The sequence below is a fragment of the Miniopterus schreibersii genome, assembly GCF_964146895.1.
Source record: "Miniopterus schreibersii genome assembly, chromosome: 3".
Classification (NCBI taxonomy): Eukaryota; Metazoa; Chordata; class Mammalia; order Chiroptera; family Miniopteridae; genus Miniopterus; species Miniopterus schreibersii.
This window is the reverse complement of record NC_138103.1, coordinates 14,360,860-14,381,191: the sequence shown is the minus strand read 5'-3', so window position 1 is coordinate 14,381,191 and position 20,332 is coordinate 14,360,860. Positions and strand designations below refer to the sequence as shown.

Sequence of the window (20,332 nt, the reverse complement as noted above, 5' to 3'; positions counted from 1 at the left end):
ATTTGCCTTGAACGAAGGAGCCAAATTCACAATTTGTTATTTTAGATCTTTTCTCCACTGGCTGTATTTTAGGGATGGAAAATACCTGGGTGTGTCACTAACTCATCACAGAACTACTTCTGCGAAATCGGGTTATACCTCGGAATCCTTCTCGCCAGGGTTTGCTGGGCGAAAATTGCTGCGTGACTCAAGCTGGCCGTCAAGATACGAAACAAAGATTTTTTTTCCCACCAAGATAGGGTAAAAAAACAGAAGTCTACTTACTCTGAGACCAGCAGAGAAATGTGAAGTTTTCTATAAACCATGTTAAAAGTTCCTCGGCCCCAGTGGCCAGGAAGCCGCATTTGCATTTATATTGCCGGCTCTCTGCAGCGCTGAGCTAATTCTATGCTCACCTTGGTGGCTGAGACAGCAGAGGCGCTTCCTTAATGTCTTAAGGGGAAGCTTCTAATATCGGAGTGTTTGTTGAATGAATAGCTTGCAAAGTTAGGCGGCCTCCTGCCATCCTTTCTGCCTTACGGAGATTAAACACAGATTTAAATCATAACCCCAGCAGTCGCTCCTGTTACACCTCTACTGCTTGATTTTGACATTAGAATAGTGGGATAAGAGGAGAAAGCCCTGATGTTGCTATTTTAGAACAGAACCAACGTCGTACTAGTCACTGGAAGGTTGGAGGCATGAATGAGGGGTAGTAATAATTATAATTCTACCCCTTGCTGAGAATACACACAGCCGCATCCTAAGCACCGCCCTCTTTTCATTACCAACCGCAATCCTACGCGAGGCTGTCTTTTCATCCCATTTTACAGATAAGGAAAGTGAAGTCCAGGGAAGTGAATCAGCTTCAGGACCACTCCCTGACGGAGCAGCCAAACCGGATTGAGCTTCATCGCAGTCAGGAGTCTAAACATTGAATCACCCTCTCAGGCAGACAAAAAAAAAACCAAAAATACTGATTTAATAAGCTCCAGGGAAGTAAGAAGTAAATCTCAGAAAAAAATACGAAAGAAAATAAACAGCTAAAGACTGCGGTTTTAGGAAGAAAGCTGTAGTATTCGTTTAGCCTCTCTCTGATGAGTTCACCATCAGCTGATGGAACCAGAAAGCAGAAAGGGAAGGAAGACGTTGGCTAGAAAAAGGCTTCTTCCCTCCTCACAGAACACACCGGGGGCCTCTCCCATGGTTAGTTTGGACGCGCCTGGGACCATTCTTCGTGTAAGCATTTTACATTTTGGAGCAAAGGAAATCCTCAAAATATATTCCTCCCTTTCCAAGCCATGAGTTTGTAGCATGAAAAGATGAAGAGGTCACCTCCTGGAAGGGAGGGGCGCCAGAGTCAATATTTCCCCACTGGTGGCTCAATGATTGAACGTCAACCTATGAACCAGGAGGTCGTGGTTTGATTCCTGGTCAGGGCACATGCCCGGGTTGCAGGCTCGATCCCCAGTCGGGGGCGTGCAGGAGGCAGCCGGTCAGTGACTCTCTCATCATTGATGTTTCTAGCTCTCTCTCCCCCTCTCCCTTCCTCTCTCTGAAATCAATAAAAACATAGTTTTAAAAAATATTTCCCCACTGGTAGCAAAGGACTGGTAGACAGGTCCCTCATGACTGGGAAGCATCCTCTGTGGGAACTGGCCAGGGCTAAGAAGGGAAACTGAGGCCCAGAAATGAAGCAAAGCGAAGATGCCTGGAACGAGCAGAGAACAATCTCCCCTTTGCATCGTGAGCGCAGGTGAGAATTACCCAAACTTCAGTCCATTCGCTTATCAACTTCACTGTTTCTGCATTACCCACGGGTCACCTTTACCATAATTAAGCAATTTGTTTTCTTTAAAGAGACTCTTCCATGCTTCAATAAAAATTTTTAAAACACTACTTTATATCACCACCCAAACTGAAAACCGGTCTATTTTGCCATAAATAGGTGGAGACTGTCAGACTAAATGGGTTGAACGCACAGCAACACGCCTCAGCGTGTTAAATTCTGGCTGGATATTTTTTTCTGCGGACACTCTCTCTCTACTGAAAAAAATTAGCAAGGGTTAGAGAGTGTGAGAGATGCGATAGTAACACAGAGAGATGTTCTCTTTGACATTCGAAAGAATGAAATGGGCTTGAAAGGGAAATTATATTCTCGCTCTACGATTCGACTACATTAAATGACAAGTCCATGCACCACCCAAAACAGCTTCATCCAGGAATGGTGGGGTCCACGCGATGCGCACTGAGGAACATTATGGAAACCACTCATCTATCGCGCCCGCTGGGTGAACCCCATAACAAACCTCATCAACTGCTCAAGTCAGGGATTCACCCGGAAAGCTGGGAGGGGGGGAGATGTTAGCACTTTTTGAAACCAGTTGGCCGGAGCCCTTATGCTGAGATACGCGGGGCCGCGAGGATGCCTCCCTCAGTTCCGCACACCTTCTGTCTTAGAAGCCGTTTCCCTAAAGCTCATCATTAAGGGAAAGTGTCGTACACAAACACTTCTCAAAATGAAAACTCTTCTGCGACTGGGAAACCTCTACAGAGATCTCTCAGGCGCTTGGTTTCTCTTTTAAATGACAGGATTGCCTTGGCCCTGTGCTGCCCACCTGTGGCTACTGAGCACTGGAAATGGTGCTGGCCCAACCGGACACCCTGAAAATGCAAAACGCACACCACATAGTGAAGACATTATATATATACATATATATATATATATATATATATGTATATATATACACACACACACATATATATGTATATATACACACACATACACACACACACATACACACACACAAGATATCAAAATAATTTTATATTGATTACATGTTAAAATGATAATATGGCATGTAGGTTAAATAAAATATATATTAAAGTTAATTTCATCTGTTCCTTTTGCCTTTTTATTGTGGCTCCTTGCACATGTAACATTACTCGCCATGCATGGCTATTTCCGTTGGGTTAAATGTGAGATCGCTATTGGGTTAGTGCAAAGTTAGATGCTCCCTACGGTCCCTTACTGATGATCAGTCTAGTAATATATAAAAATGATTCCCTAAAATCGCAACAGACTATAAAAACAGGCCCTTGAATTTTACGAGGTAAAAGTGGCTGGTAGGTATTTAAAAAGCTTTCCCATCTCTGTTCATTCTTCTTCTCTATTAATAACCATGATAATGATGTCAGAAGATAAATAGCCCACTGTCTTTAAAGTCAGAAAAGAGGGAGAGACGATTTCAGGGCTCGTGTGTGTATGGATAATGTGATCCAATCAATTTGGAGCAGTCCAAACTTGTCCCTAATCAAAACTATATTTTAATGAGATTTTCTCTTTGATTGCAAATGGAAGGCTATAATGAACCACTGGGTCGTTACTCGGCTTCTGGGCTTTATTGTAGAATAAATTTTTATTTATTCTCACTCCCTGATGTTTTTGATATGGAGCACTTAATTTATGCTGGATATTAAAAACTTTATTTTCTGGATCTTTTGATGTAGGTCCCTTCGGGGAGCAGTAATTCTGTTTGGAACTTATAGTAACAAAATAAAGATGTTTAGTCTGCATAGAAATATGTCATGTACATCTGTGTCTCCCTATGTACTTATACAGGTCAGGTGTCACAACAGGGCCTGGAGTACTGTCAGTAGGTTGGTCACCCTTAATTACGCGGCAGCTGGGAGTCGCTGAAGAACGAATGGTCTTTGGGGTTCAGTGAGCCTCAGCTGTCATTGTCACCCTGCTCCCTGCTCATTGTATGAGCTCAGAACACTCCTTTAATTGTTCTGGAATTTCATTTCACCCTCAGAAAAAAGGTGTCGATCTACTTTTTAGTTGCGCATGTAGATTAAATGACTCGTGTTTAGAAAGCGCGTAGCAATGGTCCTGTATGTAGAAAATATTTAGCACCAGAAAGTAGTTTCTAGTCTCTTTGAAATCTTTTCCTCTTCTGGTTCTGTGCAGGAAAGCAAGTTATCTGGAGAGTTCAGGTGTTTCTACGCCAAGGGCATGAGTCCAGGTCAGGCCCTTCCCACTTCCCCTCTGGGTGACTCTGACCTCTATTTACTATGGAGAGCTTGCCTGGGGCAGGGCCCACCTGGGGAGGTGCTGCAGCTGTGAACAGGGGGGCAGGCTCAGAGCTTCCCAGACCCCTAGGAGGGTGGATGGAATTCTGTCTCCAGCCCACCATCTCCCCAAACCTTTCAGATCATGGCGGGCCTTCCTCAGAACTCCTGGGACAATGTTCTCAAGCCTCCCTGCATAACCTTCCTGCCTGCACTCATGGCTCTCTATAACCCGATCCCAGGTGGCCAAGGGGTGTGTGCATGCATGCATGTGGGTGTGTGCATGTGTGCTTGTGCATGTGTGTACACGTGTGTGTGTGTGGATGTGTGTGTGTTCTCTCCTATGCAGCATCCTTTCGTCTACTTCTGATGAAACCATCCCCTCTCCTCCTCGCCTTCTTCAACTTTCCTTTTGGGGACCTCTCTCCTCCAATTTCCCTGGGAATCCATGTGGAGCTGACACTTGCCCCAAGTGCCAGGGATGCACAGGAGACTCAGGCCCAGCCACAGACAGCATTCCATACCTACGGTGTCAGAACTAGAGTCAGCAATGGACACAGGACCTGACTAAGCCTAGGCCTATGTCACTAAATTGGTCAAAGGTAAGTCTGGAATTAATCTTTGGAGCCAGTTTGCTTCACTTGGGAAGAGCCTGACTGAAACTAAGTCAACTCCAAGATAAACAGACCCAGAGATGGAGACAGGCATCGTCCTGCTGATATGTCATGAGCACCTGGATCTAGCTGAGCCTGAAGCAAGACAGCCCTTGATTTTCACACGTGGGAGTGTATTAGTTCCTGGATTTCTGTAACAAATCACAACAATCTGGGTTGCTTAAAACAACAAAAATGAGATTTCTCCCAGTTATGGAGACTAGACGTCTGAACTCAAGGTATCAGCAAACCCATGTTCTCTCTGAAGGCTCTAGAGAGGATTCCTTCCTTGCCTCTCCCATCTTCTTGTGGTTGCCCACAACCCTTGGCTCTCCTTGGCTTGTAATCTCATCACTCTTGTCTCTGCCTCTGTCCTCACACTGCCTCTCTCTTCCGTATCTCTGCATCCAAATATTCCTCCTCTTTCTTTTATAAAAACACCATAATTGGATTGGTGCTCCCCCAACCGCCAACCCTGAATGACCTCATCTTACCTTGGTTACATCTACAAAGATCCTATTTCCAAATAAGGTCATATCCACAGGTCCTGGGGGGCAGGACTTCCAACATATCTTTTTGAAGGTTATTATCCAACCCATTCTCTGACCTTAATCAATTATATTTTAGCTTTTGCCAATTTGAATTGCATTTCTATTACAATCATGAGAGAACTGAATTTCTCATTTCTTTCCTATAATAATCCTAAAATACCATTTTCTTGCTATGTCGAGAGGGGAAGGAATTCTGCTCAGACTCTTTTCCCCTTTCTAGGTTCCCTTTCCTTTGTACTCTCTGTAGGCAGATAGGGCCTTCTACTGCCTTTTGTTCCACTCAGGCCCTCAGTGGATTGAGTGGTGCCCACCCTCATTGGAGAGAGCAATCTATATTACTGAGCCCACTGAGCCAAAGGCTAGTGCCACCCTTATAGTCACACGAAGAAATAAGGTGGTGTCGGAGCGTTGCTTGACCAAACAAGTTGACACAAAAATTGACCATCACCATGAGTTACTTTCTAATTCTCAAGCTGTAAATCAATGAAAGTATGTTTAAATATTAAAAAATAAATATTTCTCTTTCCCATGCAAATTTCATACATGACCATAATCAGAAACACATGCTATCTTATGGAATGTATTTTTTTCAACATTATGTCTGTTATTAGTCCTCGGAATTCTGACACATACATATTAATCATTTTTAACAGCCATGTAATACTCCATCCTGTTTTATACTCAACATAATAAGCCAGTCCTGCCCGGCTGGGCATGGCTCGGCGGTTGAGCATCGACCTAGAATCCAGGCGATTGGGGTTCGATTCCCAGTCAGGGCACATGCCCGGGTTGTGGGTTCAATCCCCAGTCAGGGGCATGCAGGAGGCAGCTGATCAAGGACTTTCTCCATCATCGATGTTTCTATCTCTCTATCCCTCTCTGTTCCTCTCTCTAAAATCAATAAAGATATATTTAAAAAATAATAATAATAAGTCATTCCCTAACAATTGGGCATTTAGGTTACTGTCATCTTTTGACATTGCCAATGAAAGAACAGTGGTGTTTCTGTTTAGGTGACCTATTATTTCAATGAAAGCAAAATATGTTCATAGGATTAATTCATAATAATTCATGGGTTTAAGATTGGGATCAAAAGAATAATTGTCTACATGGTTGTTCATAGGTATGGGGGCTCTAGTTTTTAACTGATTTTCAACAAAACCAGTAAAAAATAAATAAAAAAATGCAGGAGCCAGTTTTATGGCAACCTAGCCAGAATGGGAAGACGTGGCATTCTCACTTTATGTTAACATGGCTAACTTCATAGGTAGACATTAGTACCTCATGGTGGCTTTAATTTGCATTTTCGTACAGCCATGGAGGACAGGTGTTTACCATGTGTCTGATGCTACTTACAATTTCCTTTGCATGCATTTTCTGTTGGCTCCTCAGTGATCGCTCTCTGGCTTTTATGATTTACCCACAGAAACATTCATATCGTAGGGGCAAAATGAATACTTGCCCATGTGCAAATCGATGAATTGGATCAACAGAAAAACTCAATCTAAATAGAACAAATTAGAAACTGTATTTTTCCATTATTGCAAGTTAGGGTGTTATTTTGAGGGGATGCAGAGATTCACTTAAAGTTTTCAATTACTTCTTTGACTTGATTCTCTATGAACCATGGGAACCAGTTATTTAATGGGCTCGGATGACTGAGAGAAGCTGTGACGCTCCCTGCCTGAGTCAGTCCTGCTAGAAAAGGCTCATGACCAGCATTGTCATCCTTACATTTGCTCCCTGCCCCCAAAGCCAGAACAACCTGAGCTTGAGATCTCTTCTGTTCTCAAAGACCTGTCCTTCAATCCACCCAGAAAACATTTTGGTTAAAAAGAAAATATGAAAAACGTCTGGTCGACCAGAAGACTCTGATGGCTTTTAGTTTGCAGTGGCCACAGTAAAAGATAATGCTTTTTTGATGACTTTATGCAAAAACAAATTTTAACTTACAATTGGCCAAAAAAAGCCCTCGTGAAATAACAACTCACTATGAAACGTGCATGGGCCTGTGTGTGTCCCTGCGTGTGCACATGTGTGGGTATACACGTGTGTTTGCATATGAAGGTGTGCGTGTTTCCCTACCCACCCTGGGATTCTGCTGCTGTGGCATCAAGCCCCATCAATAATTACTGCAGCGGTCTGGCTGCTGAGATGGATGGCACAATCCCCGGGTTTTCTGACCTTGATCAACATGAGGAAAATTTCAGCTGAACTGTGCAGAAGCCCTGGGACGACATAAATCACACTTGGACAGGGCATGCTTTCCATCTACAGCATAGAGTCCCCATCACATATCAAGAAGTGGGATCATAAAATACACCAACTGGAGAGAAAAAATTAATTAACGCTCATGCCACCAATCACAAAAGAACCGATGACACTTTTTTTTTTTGGAGAAGAGGTGACAGGACTTTCCTAGAAATCTAGCTCTGCACTCAATTAAGAATTTTCTAAATGAATTTTAACTCAGAGTTTAAAGAAAGAAGTATCACTGAAAATTAGACAAAAGGAATAGACTTCTTCTTTTAAGTGAAATGAATGACAAATGAAAACAATAGCTATAATTAATGGTATTAGAATGTAAGCCATTCAGTCCCAATTAATACATAACTGCAGAGAGATGACAAATATCATTATGAATAAATCACACGTTTAAAATTAAGGTATCAAGTGCATAACCTTACCTATCTACCTATCTGAGGCTGAGGTCAGGTAAGTTATCACCAAAATGTGATGGACAGAGAAGACTTTGCAATGGCCTAGGAAAGTGTGGCTATACGTGCCTGATAGAAGGCTCTTATGTGTTAAATTGCTTCTAATCCACGCACTATCTATAAAGTACCAGTGCCCTGATAGATGCAAATCCATAACGTAATAAGAGAAACATAAAGACCAAGTAGCAAATGGAACAGGAGCCTGAAGTGTCCGTCTTCTCTTCACCTTTGGGCTTCAATACAGAGCATTTGGGGCTTGTTTCTCTCATCAGTTGCCAGATCCCGTGCCAGGAACAACCTACTCCTGGCTCACTTGCTGTAACACCCCCTCCTTCACCCTCAGCAGGCATCGCTTATCAATCAGGCCCTCTCTCTAGTAGGACCCGCATGCCAGACTCCTCGTTAGCATAGCCGTCTATGCAGCCACTCTCCATCTACGTTGACACCAGAGACTGAGTCCGTTTCCAACCACAGGCGCACACGGTTAGCTGCTTTCCATCCCCTCTATGCGCTTTCACCCAGATTGTTAAGCACCTGCTGGATATAAAACCTTAGACTTGTCATTGGAGACCTGGCATCTAGTTTCAGCTTCGTTACCTACTTTGCTGTTTACTTATCTGGTCCTAGATGCAACTTCTTTGATCCCCCTGGAGATCTAAGAAACTGAGGCCAGGATTAAAGAAGAGTAGGAGGGGAGCAAATATAAGAATGTCATAATAAGGCAGCTTGCATTTACTATGCCAAGCCGAGATGCCAAGTCTCCGAAGTATATTAGCTCACTGAGTTGCGCTGTGACCCCAGAAATTAGCTACTCTCATTCCTTCCATTTTACATGAGAACTTAAGCACCTGAGGTTAAATAAGCAGGAAGCGACCAAGCTGGGATGCAAACCCAGGCCTTTGAGAATCCTGAGCTAAAGCTTTTAGCCACTCGGTGGTACCTGTGATTTATTAGACTAGCTTCCCAAAGCCAACTTCAAGGCCGGTGGGAGGGTACCCCAGACAAACGGCCTGATCTACCCCAGCAGCTCTACACTGACTCCCTCTCTTACATCTCTGTCCATGGCACTGCCGAGACTGCCCAGCACCCCTCATCCCATCACAGGCTAATTGAACTCCACGCCGCATCCATTTCAGAAGCCCTTCCAGTTTTTACCCGCCTTCCCCATGCCCTGGCCCACCACCACCTCCAAATTTTCCAAAAATAAATGAAAGAGGAAAGTAGAACTAACATCTCATTTTCAAAGTTACATAAAAGAGGAAGCATCCGTTAACCTGCAGATAACATATAAAAGGCAGGCGCAGAGACCCACCCTGGAATGAGAAGCCCCGGTCTCCAGAAATAACTCTCAGTCATGCAGAGCGGCGAGGCCCGGGCTGGAACCGTGAGCGTTTTGATCATTCTGGAGAGCAGACCCATAGAGGACCTTGGCGTGATACTTGGGATGAGTGATTAAGGGGCGATTAAATGCAGACGTGCAGACACCTGTCGCAGAGGGCCAGTTAGCATTGGCCCAGGTTATTTCAGTCCTGGTGAGGGCTCTGTAACAGTGATTATCATTAAGAGCTGTCTCTTACTTGTGTGCCAGGCACTGAGTGTGTGCGGCACTCGGGGTCATTGATTGCCTTCTCCTGGGCGGCATTTTCAACAGACTTGGCCCGGCCTGGTGCTGAAAACTTGAACCCAGACCACCTGGGCTTAAATGCCATCCTACACTCACAACCAGAGTGATGTCAGACACATTGGTTAACACCTCTCCCCTTCAGTTTTCTTATCTGTAAAGCACAGATAAATATTGGATGTATCTTACAGGATCTTTATGAGATAATAGAATGACAGTGCCTAGCATACAGTATGGGCTCATTGCATACTGGTTGCAATTACTATTGACCATTCTCTCTTCTGAAAAATTAATCAATTAAGGTTACCTTTAGGGACTCTACTTTTAGTCCATTTAAGTTGTCCAGCTGGGCCCATCCTACTTCTGGTTGTGGGTGAAGGCTGACAGACAAGCAGAGAACCTCTATCCACAGCCAAGTGACGTGGGCTGAGCCCATGAGCATCACCTCCAGAAACTGTGCTGACACTATTGAAAAGGAAACTCTCTCCACAGGTAGAATTTCAGCCTATAGCTACTGGTCACCATCTCTACTACCTCATTTAAATTTAATTTTTTTAAAATATCTTTATTGATTTCAGAGAGAGGAAAGGAGAGGGAGAGAGAGAGATAGAAACACCAATGATGAGAGTCATTGGAAATCGAGCCCTCAGCCCGGGTATGTGCCCTAACCTGGAATCGAACCTCAATCTCCTGGATCCTAGGTCAATGCTCAACTGCTGAGCCACGTCCGGCCGGGCCTCATTTAAATTCAGGATCCAGCAATACCAGAAGGCAGACCAATTTTACTGTCATTTCACTCAACAGCTGTCTTTTTCTCTCTCTCTCTAAGCTGGGCCAACCTGGTTTTCTATTATGCAGACTCATACAGCCCACAAAATATACACAGCATAAGCTGTCTACACCCATGTTACAGACGTGTGGCTGTGAGTCAGAAAGCGAATGTGAGTTTTCCAAGATCTCTCAACTTATAAAGGGCAGAGGCAGGATTCAAATCTAGATATACTACACTGTCTCTTAAAATAAACTATGCAGAAGTGAAAAAAATGCTGAGGAGTTGTTGGCAGCAACCAATTTGTGGGCGGTGCTCCTTTCCACAGTTGACTTCCATCCCCTCCTCTCTGAGATTCCAAACACATCATTCCAGACACTGGGCTATGTCACCTCTACTCTTGGCTAAGTAAAAATAATGTTGAGTTTGGCCATTGGTGCTGTGCGTTGCAGCTCTCTCTCTCATGGTGCCCCATTTCCCAGCAGAAAACAGGGGCGCACACCAAATCTCACCACAAAGCCTCGCTGAACAAAGGGGCTGAGGTAGGTTTGCAGACATGAGCTCCTTTGCTGGCACTAAATAGTGTCATTCTTCGGCTGGAGGTGGTGGGAGGGAGAGTGTGCTGAGAAAGTGTTCAGTGGCCCTGAATACAGCCAAACCAGAGGCTAACAAGTGGTTGCGAATTCACTTGGAATGAGCACATTGCCGATAGCAATAATAGTTAATAATCCTAAGAAGATCCACAGTTCTGAGAAATTTGTGAGAGATACAATCCCTTGGCACACAAAAAAATAGCCAGGCAACACAGACAAATTCTCTGTTGGTGTTAAATAACTGACCTACACCTTGGCTGGAGATAGTGGAGCTGTGGGTGACCTGCCAGAGCTCTTCTTGGCCAAGCAGAAGCTGTGAACAAGTGGACACCATGAGCAATGGGGCTATCTATTTGCATCTGGTTATTTCACTGGATCAGATCACATTCCATGTACAACAGATTTCATTCTGTGACAAAGGACCAAGCACTCCCCCTGCCTATAAGGCTTCGGTTGACCTGGTGCTTGCCTGCTCCCCAGCATCCTCTCAAGCCACACACCTCGATTCCCTTCCCACACCATGTTCTGCTTCCTCCTGCAGACTCCCATCCTTGTACCCCGCCCAGGCATCTCTCCTGTCTGCCCCTTCAACTGTAACTCAAATATCATTACTCGGGGATACTTTACTTTTCATTTCCACAGCTTTGGGGAATCTTGGAGCATCTTCCCATTGAATGCACACATATAATCAGCCTTAAAGGACATTTGAGCAAAAAGGAAACCCAATCCCCAGGTGAATTCTGAGTCTCACCCATGGTGCCCCCTGCAGGCTTTGCCTGTCTGCCTTGAAGACCGCATTCCAGTCTTTAATGAGACACTGGTCCAGGAATGCTTCCCATCCGTGGGAGACCCCCTCTGAGCAAAGAGCATGCCTTCTCCTCTGTCTTTGTTCTGCCTCTCAGAGCCCAAAAGACTAATCCACTCCCACCCCCATAGCAAGAGAGCAGAGCTAATAGGAAACCGACTCTGGTGACAGCTTCGTGTTCACCTTAACCTTCCTGGCGTCCAACCCTTTAAAATCCAGATTTATTTACTGTCCATGTTTGTCAACTCGTCTACTCATGGGATCAGTTGGAGACAGGTGCTTAAGCTGAGCAGTGTCTGAGAGGTTCCTGTTCATGACCCATGGAAGAGCCGCCAATCCACGTGAAGAGTACTGACTGACTCGCTCACAAACCCAGGCCTTCCTCTGCATCTCCTGCATGGCTCTAGTTCAGACTCAGGCCCCCTTGTCTGTACTCTTTCTTAGACTCCAATTCCATCCATTCTTGTCCCCATCTAGTTCCTCTTGCAGACAAGTAAAGTTTGAAATGTCCCCAAAACAAACCCAAATCTCTCTTCTGATTGCAAACCCACCATTAGAAAACAGTGTTTCTTAAACTCCAGTTATTTGGAATCCATATACCTAATTTTTCTATATCAATCTGATTTTCATTAAATTAACTCAACTCTTTTGTTCTTGATAGATTTGTTAAATTTATAAAAATAAGTCTTCAGTAGAATTTTAAAAATGGAAATAGTTTATTGAAGTCAATGGAAAGAGCAGTATCCTTTGTCATCTGTAGAATGGAACCCCAATTAAAAAAATAAAACAACGCTATTAAATTATAGCTGCATATCAGAATTGCCTGTGAAGACTTCTGGGTCTCTTGGTTAAATAAGCGGACTAGCAAATGTTTGAAACCCTTGGGTTTGTTAAACAAACAGACAAACATTTCAAATTATTTCTCCTTGATATAATCTCAAGGTCTGAAAAATAACTGACAAGAGAATGACGTCACCTCTTCACTAAGTGATCTCATGCCAAGTCCATGAGCCACCTGGAGGTACCGCATTTATCATCTGAAACCCGAGTCTGACACTTGGGCAGTGCCAGCCTGCAGGAAGGCATAGTCCTCCTCTGTCACACACCTTTACAAAGAGGTCACTTGACTGGCAACCCAGCCCCACTATTTCTCAGAGTCCTGGCTGACTTCACCTTTTGTAGCCAAAGCCTTTATTTTCATTCCACCCCTGTTCTTAGCCAAGGCCAGCCTCTGTCCCCATCTCTGTGTTCTACCCTCTCCTCTGTGCTCTACCCCCAGTCCTTATTTCCTCATGACGCTCTCTTTGGCTGAGTTAGTCACACAGTTTCATCTCCTCGGTTCCATACAAATCTGGCCCCATCCAGCAAGGGTCTACCCTCCCTTATCTCCACTTAAACTGGGAGGGGAGATTGACACAAACCCCCAACCCATTGGCATGGCAAACACTACCCTTCACGTCTTCTATCTGCTCCCTGCCCCAGTCTCCCGGGGGCCACCTCCGATATGCACACTGGACCTTTATCTACCTTAAACAGGCCACACTCTCCTGCACCTCTATGCATACATCCATGCTGTTCCCTTTGCCGGGAGGGCCTTCCACACACACCACCCTTGAATTAGGCCCAGGGGAGCTCTTTCTAATCCACAAAGACATAGTCTGCAAGTCGCAAGGCTTGTGAGTCTATTTGAACCACTTCTGCACATGTGTCTTATTTGGTTTGTGCAGTGTTTTAAACACCAGTGGTTTTAAATTAAAATCCAGATTTTCAGATTGGCTTTGAAAAGGGCCGCACTGAACCTAGATTCCACATGGCAACAGGTAGCTGTTCAATAGTCCCTGGGTGTGGGGCCCTTTCCCTTGAGTTCACTGCTGTCCCCAAGACTTCATATCACTGTGCAATCGTCCTCTGTCTCCCTTGACTAATTTATGATGTCCGCCTGGACCTGGCAGACCGGTGAGTTTGTTACTTCCTAACTCAAGCCAAGCATCTCTTCTCTTTAAAATATCCCTTAAGCCTTCTAGGTCCCATTGGGTACCCATTTCTCTTAACACTTTCTTTTCAAAGGAACTTAATTATAAAGGACACGTAATGCTTGTAGGCGTGGACTTTAGCAAAGACACAAATCAAAGTAGCTACCACCGTTGGTTGAGTTCTTATTTTGTGCCAGGCATCACATACACTGTTTTGCAGTAGTATCTTGTCAATTCCTCAAATCATCTTTTCAAGTGCATTTTATTGTCCCCAAGTCATCGATAGGCAAGTGGAGACCGAGGTAAGAGAAGAAAGCTGCTCAGGTCACAGAGCTGCTAAGTAGGAGAAGCAGGGTAGAGCCCAGGACTCTCAGGCTCCCAAGCCTGTGGTTTTACCTGCTGCATCACGTTGACTCCTTTGTTTTGAGCATGGAATCTCTAACTCCTGCAATATTCCCTGCTGGGAATACACAAGCAAGGAACTGAACCAGGTCATTCGGAAACTGTACTCTCGTGTCACTGTCTCTCATCCTCAAGGCCAGAAGAAGCAGCCACCCACGGCCAGGCGCCAGGGCTCGCCAGAGGGTGGGGATGGATGATGCTGTGATGACTCTCTCCTGTGAGCCAGCCGGAGCTAGGACACGGGCTGAGAAGTCGTCCCCTATTGAAAACCAGATTCTTTACTGGGCAATGGGTGACGAGATCAGCTCAGGCACAAATTTTTCCATAGAAAAGGGCAATTCTCATGTCCAACATATTTAATTATCTTTGTGTGTGCATGCGTGTGAGCGTGTATGTGTGTGCAAAGTAGTGTAGCATTAGAGCTAAGAGTATGGCCTCTGAAGGAAAAATCACGGAGTTCAAATCCTGACCTATGATGCAACCTGAGTGACCTTGGGCAAGTCACTTAGCCTCTCTGAGCTCCTGTTTCTTTCACCTGTATAATGAGGGTCATGCTGGTACTTCCCTCCACACATAGCTGTTGTAAGTATCTGCAGGTACGCAGGATGGCTGATCTAGAGGACTTATTGCAAGAGACAAAGTTCCAAATTCTCTCAGCGTTACCCACGACCCAGCCGTGTCTACCTCCTGATGACGATGCGCTGCAATCAGACCCCATCTGAGAGTCGCCAGAACTTTGAAAACCATTCAGGCCCCGTGCGTGCAATTTCACGGCGGATCTGAAACTGTTGAGCCGCGCCAGGCCAGGCGGGAAGAGAGGAGACGAAGCCTGCCTGTGTTTACAGCCTTTGACAAATGGGCCCTCATCTCCTCCTGACAGATTCTGCCCCGACTGATCCATCAGCCGCTCCTCTCATCACCTGAATCGCAGTCTCCATAATAGCGCTGGAATTCAGATGGATTTTACACCACAAATAAAAATGAATTTAAATGCCTGCGTTCCCCGCCGACAACACAGGCACTGTAAATGTCAAATGCGTGCGGCTGTGGGCGGCTGCTGAGTGATGGGCGCCCCTCCCCGCCTCTGCTAAACCTGCGTTGGCCCCCCGCATTCACTTATGGGTGTGAAACGCCGCCGGCCTTTCAGGCCTCCCTGTGGCACCCTCTGGGTGATTTCCAGAAGCGGCCAGGAAGCCGTCCAAGCCCGGGCCCACTCGCAGGGGTTGTGCTAATCGGTGGTCTCGGAAGCAAAAGAGAGACGTAAAAACCAAACCCCGCTCCAACGCGCACCACGGATTTCTCCATGAACAGCCGGGCAAGTTCTCCAAACGACGGCCAGCTCTCCGCCTGCCAGCGGGAAGCAGGATCAGGAGAAGGGAAAACAGAGAAGCAGGAGGGAAGGAAACTGCTCTCATTCTGTCCACAGTCCCGGTCGAGCCCAGGCTGCCGCCGACCCAGGAGAGAGATTTTCCTTAGGACGAGGGCTCTGTCCAACTGCTGAAACCCACCACTCGGCCACCACCAGTGCATCTGGTCTGGATTCCAGGGGAAAGCGGCCCAAGCCCAGGCAAACAGCCTCAGCAAGTGGGGTAAGGTATGACGCTGGGGGGGCCGGCGGGAAAGGCAGTGTTAGAATGGAGGGAAAACTGGAGACCTTGGGTTTTCTAAAGTCCTTTTATCAAGAAGATACTCAACAGTTATGCAGGCAGAAGTATAAATAGGAGCACAGGGACATACCCAGGGGCACACAGGAAGGAAGGGAAAGGAAAAGAAGGTGGCTTCTCGGGAGGCCACCGGGTCCCAGACACCTTGTGATCAGCTTTCCCGGCTGAAGGAAACGGAGCTTGGAGGAAACACGCCGGTTCCCCCTCGGAGCTCTCAGCATTATATAAAAACCCACCGGGGCCAAGGGGTGGCCCCTTCAGAGGCAGGCTGGCTTATTATTTTAGCACCTCTGCCATCTCCTGTCACTTCAACTCCACTTTATCAAATTACCGACTTTGCCAGAAGCGTTCGGATTAAATGGAGAGGGCCGCACGCGCCGGCAGCGGGCACCACCGCTTCCAGGGTGAGATTCCGTAATTACGCGGCGGGCGGCAGGCCTGCCGGAGGGCATTCGAGGGACAGGGTGACGGGGGCTGCTGTGGCGCCCTGCGGGAGGGGCGGGCTGGCATTCCTCTGCTGGGGGTGGACTCGGCCCTCTCAGGCGATTAGGCTCTGCATCTTCACTTTTTCATTAAGAGACAGGACCTTCGCATACAAGCTGCCTCCAGCCCTTCACCCCCACTCCCAGCCGCTTTAGGAGACACAGAGAAGCGACAGCCCAAACGGACACGTCACAGAAATAAATAAATGGGAAAAGAATCTAGACAGGAAGTGAAGTTCTGTTGAACGGAAGAAATAAAGGGTCCTCAGAGAGTAAGACAATAGAAACAGAAGGAGATGTTACAGTCCTGTATCTCTAGGCGTCGTCACCATTAAGTGCAGCCAAAGGTTGGGTTAATTCACGCGTCATTAGTCACGTGAAGTCAAGTTTAGAAAGCAATGGAAGGACGCTTTAGGAGCGAGGCTTCGTTTGAAGTGCCTGACTCAGCCCACCAGTCCACGACAAAGCACAGAAACACACGTGTGTGCGCGTGTGTTACTTTTTTGAAAACAGCTGAAGCCACATACAGAGTGACCAATGTGGCCTCTCCCCACCAGGAAGCACCGCAGGGCAGCCGGCCACAGGCTTGGGCATGGTTCTCATGGTGACATAGGCCCACAGGCAGTGCGGGGAGGGGAGCGGGGCCGTGTGGCCGCTTTCGCTGCCCGGAGCTTATCTGGGTTGCTCATTTATCTTGTTGCTGATGGAACTGATGTTGTTTTAACAGCATCAGTTCTCCTGGCATCTTTCAAAAACTACTGGCGAAGAAAGTAAAAGAAAACAGTAAAGAAAGAAAGAAAAATTACTGGGCAAAAACGTGCTTGTGAATTCCATAGAAGTCCAGGGGAAGTAAAAACACCCTGAACGTTGGAAGCAGAGCAGAACGCGCGTCCTCATGACATGAGCCGAGCGCCTGGGGCAGATCACTGACGGCAGGGCTGGGGGAGCAGACGAAAAGTTCTGTGGACACGTCAGCCCAAGTGACAGTTCTGTTTGTCCAACTCACAAAGCACATGCCCTTGAGGATACCAGCACGTAAACATGTGGCGAATGCGCATCTGAATGGAAACACCTTTGTCTGCCAACCGGAGCGACGCAAAACCCCAACTAAGAGAAGGTCACACAGAGAGCATTCAAGCTACTGTATCATTATTTCTTTCCATATGGGGAGATTGCCTTTCAGTGAAAAGGAACATTTGTTTTGAGAAGTTTTCCGCCACCTTATTAATCAGCAGATGACTGAGCTATGGCATCATCAGGGCTAGAAACCCCTGCTTGAAATGATAATGGCATTCGACAATAGTGGTGCAGTCGGGGAGAGAAACATCTTCTGAGATTGTGGAATGATGTCCAGAGTAGCCAGGAGATACATACCCTTATTTCACTTGTTTTTTTTTTTTTTTTTTGGATTCAAGGCGATAAAGGTAAAGTTTGATCTGCTAGGATGTGCTCTGCCCCAGAAACTTCTGTGAACTCTTGTCAATAAAGAGAGACCCTGAGAATATTAAAGTGGAGAGCCACTGGCCCAACAGCACTTTTCCTGAGGGATCCGCACCAAGTGTAACAAGAAGACAAATGGGGGGAAAACTCTAAATGTGCAGGGAGTGTCCTCCCCTTGCAGCCCCCATAACATCTCATGTAAATAGGTTTATATCACAGGAAGTCGCCGCTCCTGTGACTGCGTCATGATGGAAACTGAGGCAGACTCTTCAACACAAAGGGTGTAGATCAAATACAGGGACACCCCCAGAAAACCCTAATATTATGCATCCTGTGTGTCATAATAGGCAATATGAGACATTATATATAATCTTCAACAATATTCAACTAAAATGCAAAATGACTTAAGGAAAAAATCAGCACCAATTTCTTAAATAACTTACATTATGCATTCATCTAAATTGTCAGAAATAACACAGAGCAAAGGAAATAATGATGAATAATTTAGGACTGTCGAGACGTGTCTAACATCAGCATGAGTGTGGCCTTTGCAAGCCACCGTCCAGCAACACTGGGCTTTGATCACCGAGTTCTTGTTTTGTTGGAAACCAAGACAATGAAAAACATGGTCTTACCTTTCTGTCTTCTATTTCCGCGCAGGTGTTGCAGTCTGCTTTGATATCCTGAGAGGAGAAGAGAAAGAAAGAACAAGCATCAGACCCATGGTCAGGGAACACTCGGCAGTGTCGTTGAAATGCCCTTTAAAATAATAGAGCTCCAGCCGCACCTCCCCCCAGCAGTGCTTCTCGAGCCATTGCTCTTTATAGCGCTTTTTAGAAGTATGTGCCTTGGTGTTTGCATTACAGACATATGGATGTCATAACGAAGCTCTATTACATGCAGATGTGGGCAAAGGCAAAAGCTATGGATCAGAGGCCACGGCAAAGGGAAGCTGATGGTTTATATAATAATACGCTCCCCAGACACCTTTGTCCACATCAGCAGGCTGCCCTTAATCAGACTTAATGTCTCTCTCCCATCCCAGATTCAGAATAGTGAAGTCATCCTCCCTTCAGCACAAAACTGTCACCATCTACTTTTTATCTTTCCATCCATCCATCCGTCCATCATCCATCCATCCATCCATCATCTATCTATTTGTCCGTCCATCTGTCCGTCCATCCATCCATCCATCCATCCATCCATCCACCCATCCATCTATCCATCCATCATCATCCATCCATCCATCCATCCATCCATCATCATCTATCCATCCATCCATCCATCCATCATCATCTATCCATCCATCCATCCACCCATCATCTATCCATTCTTCCATCATCATCCATCCATCTACCCATCCATCCATCCATCATCCATCCATCCATCCATCCATCCATCCATCCATCCATCCATCCATCCATCCATCCATCATCCATCCGTTATCCGTCCCTCTATCTATCGGTCCATATTTATTGCCTGCTTACTTTTTTATGCCTTTTTTCTTGTTGCTCTTGAAAGCAATGGTGAAAAAAAACATGATTTTTACCCTCAAGGAACTTGCCGTTTAGGTGGAATGGTGCACGCACACTCACACACACACTCACACACGGGCAACCGTTATATCCATTCACTCATTTGAAAGGTGCGCGGTCAGTGCCTATTGCTTGCCAGGCCTGGCTCTGGGCGCTGAGGACTCAGTAACCCATGGAACACGTGGCGACCCTGCCCTGTGGGACCTACACTCGGATGGAAAAGACATAGGATCACAAACATGTAAATAAGTGTTTGCTTTTCTGGAGGAGGATTCATACGATGGAGAAACAGAAAGCAGGGAGGAGAGGGTGGGGACTCTGAGGGCAAGAGAATAAAATTTTACATTTTAAAAAGCAGCAACTGAGTGAAGAAAGTTAAGGGCTGGGCCCTGGGGCCGCCTGGGGGAGGGCATCTCGGGGGAAATGTGCTGGGTTGGTCACCCTGGAGGAAGGGAACCCCTGCAGCTGCAGGGGAGTAAGAGGAATAACGGGCGATGAGGAACCCACAACCTAGGTACATGCCCTGACCGGGAATCGAGCCCACGACCTTTTGGTGCACAGGACGACACTCCAACCAACTGAGCCACCCAGTCAGGACCATCTCCAAACTTTTTCATTTTCCCAGGCTAAGCAAGTCCTTATTCTCCCTCCTTGCAGCCCCTAGAAACCATGATTTTACTTTCTATTTCTATGAATTTGACTATCTGTGTCTGTCTGTTAGAGTTGTCATAACAAAAGCTCCACAGACTGGGTGGCTTACACAAAAAAAATTTATTTTTATCACAGTGCTGGAGTCTAGAAGGCCAGAATTAAAGTACTGCTATGAGTGGTTTTGGTGAGACCCCCCTTCCAGGCTGTGGGTAGCCACCTTCTTGCTGTGACCTCAAGTGGTCCCTTCTCTGTGTGCATGGAGAGAGAGCTCGGTGTTCCCTCTTCTTATGTGGGCGCCAGTCCTAGCAGATTAGGGCCCCATCCTTGTGACCTTATTTAACCTTAATTACATCCCTAAAAGCCCTATATCCAAATACAGTCACATTAGAGGTGAAGGGGTTCAACATATGAATTTGGGGGGGG

General features: G+C 46.0%; 1 protein-coding gene across 11 annotated transcripts in view; it reads right to left on the bottom strand.

Moving 5' to 3' along the window:
* The window catches only part of RBFOX1 (RNA binding fox-1 homolog 1), a 1,935,778-nt gene that overhangs the window by 842,296 nt on the left and 1,073,150 nt on the right, over window positions 1-20,332 (bottom strand). For all 11 annotated transcript variants that reach the window (XM_081132161.1, XM_081132157.1, XM_081132151.1 and 8 more), the window contains one exon: window positions 18,359-18,406. Coding sequence is in view for 4 of the 11 variants with exons in the window: in XM_081132144.1 (XP_080988270.1) it covers window positions 18,359-18,406 (48 nt within the window). In the remaining 7 variants the exon portion in view is untranslated. The remainder of the gene's footprint in view (window positions 1-18,358; window positions 18,407-20,332) is intronic.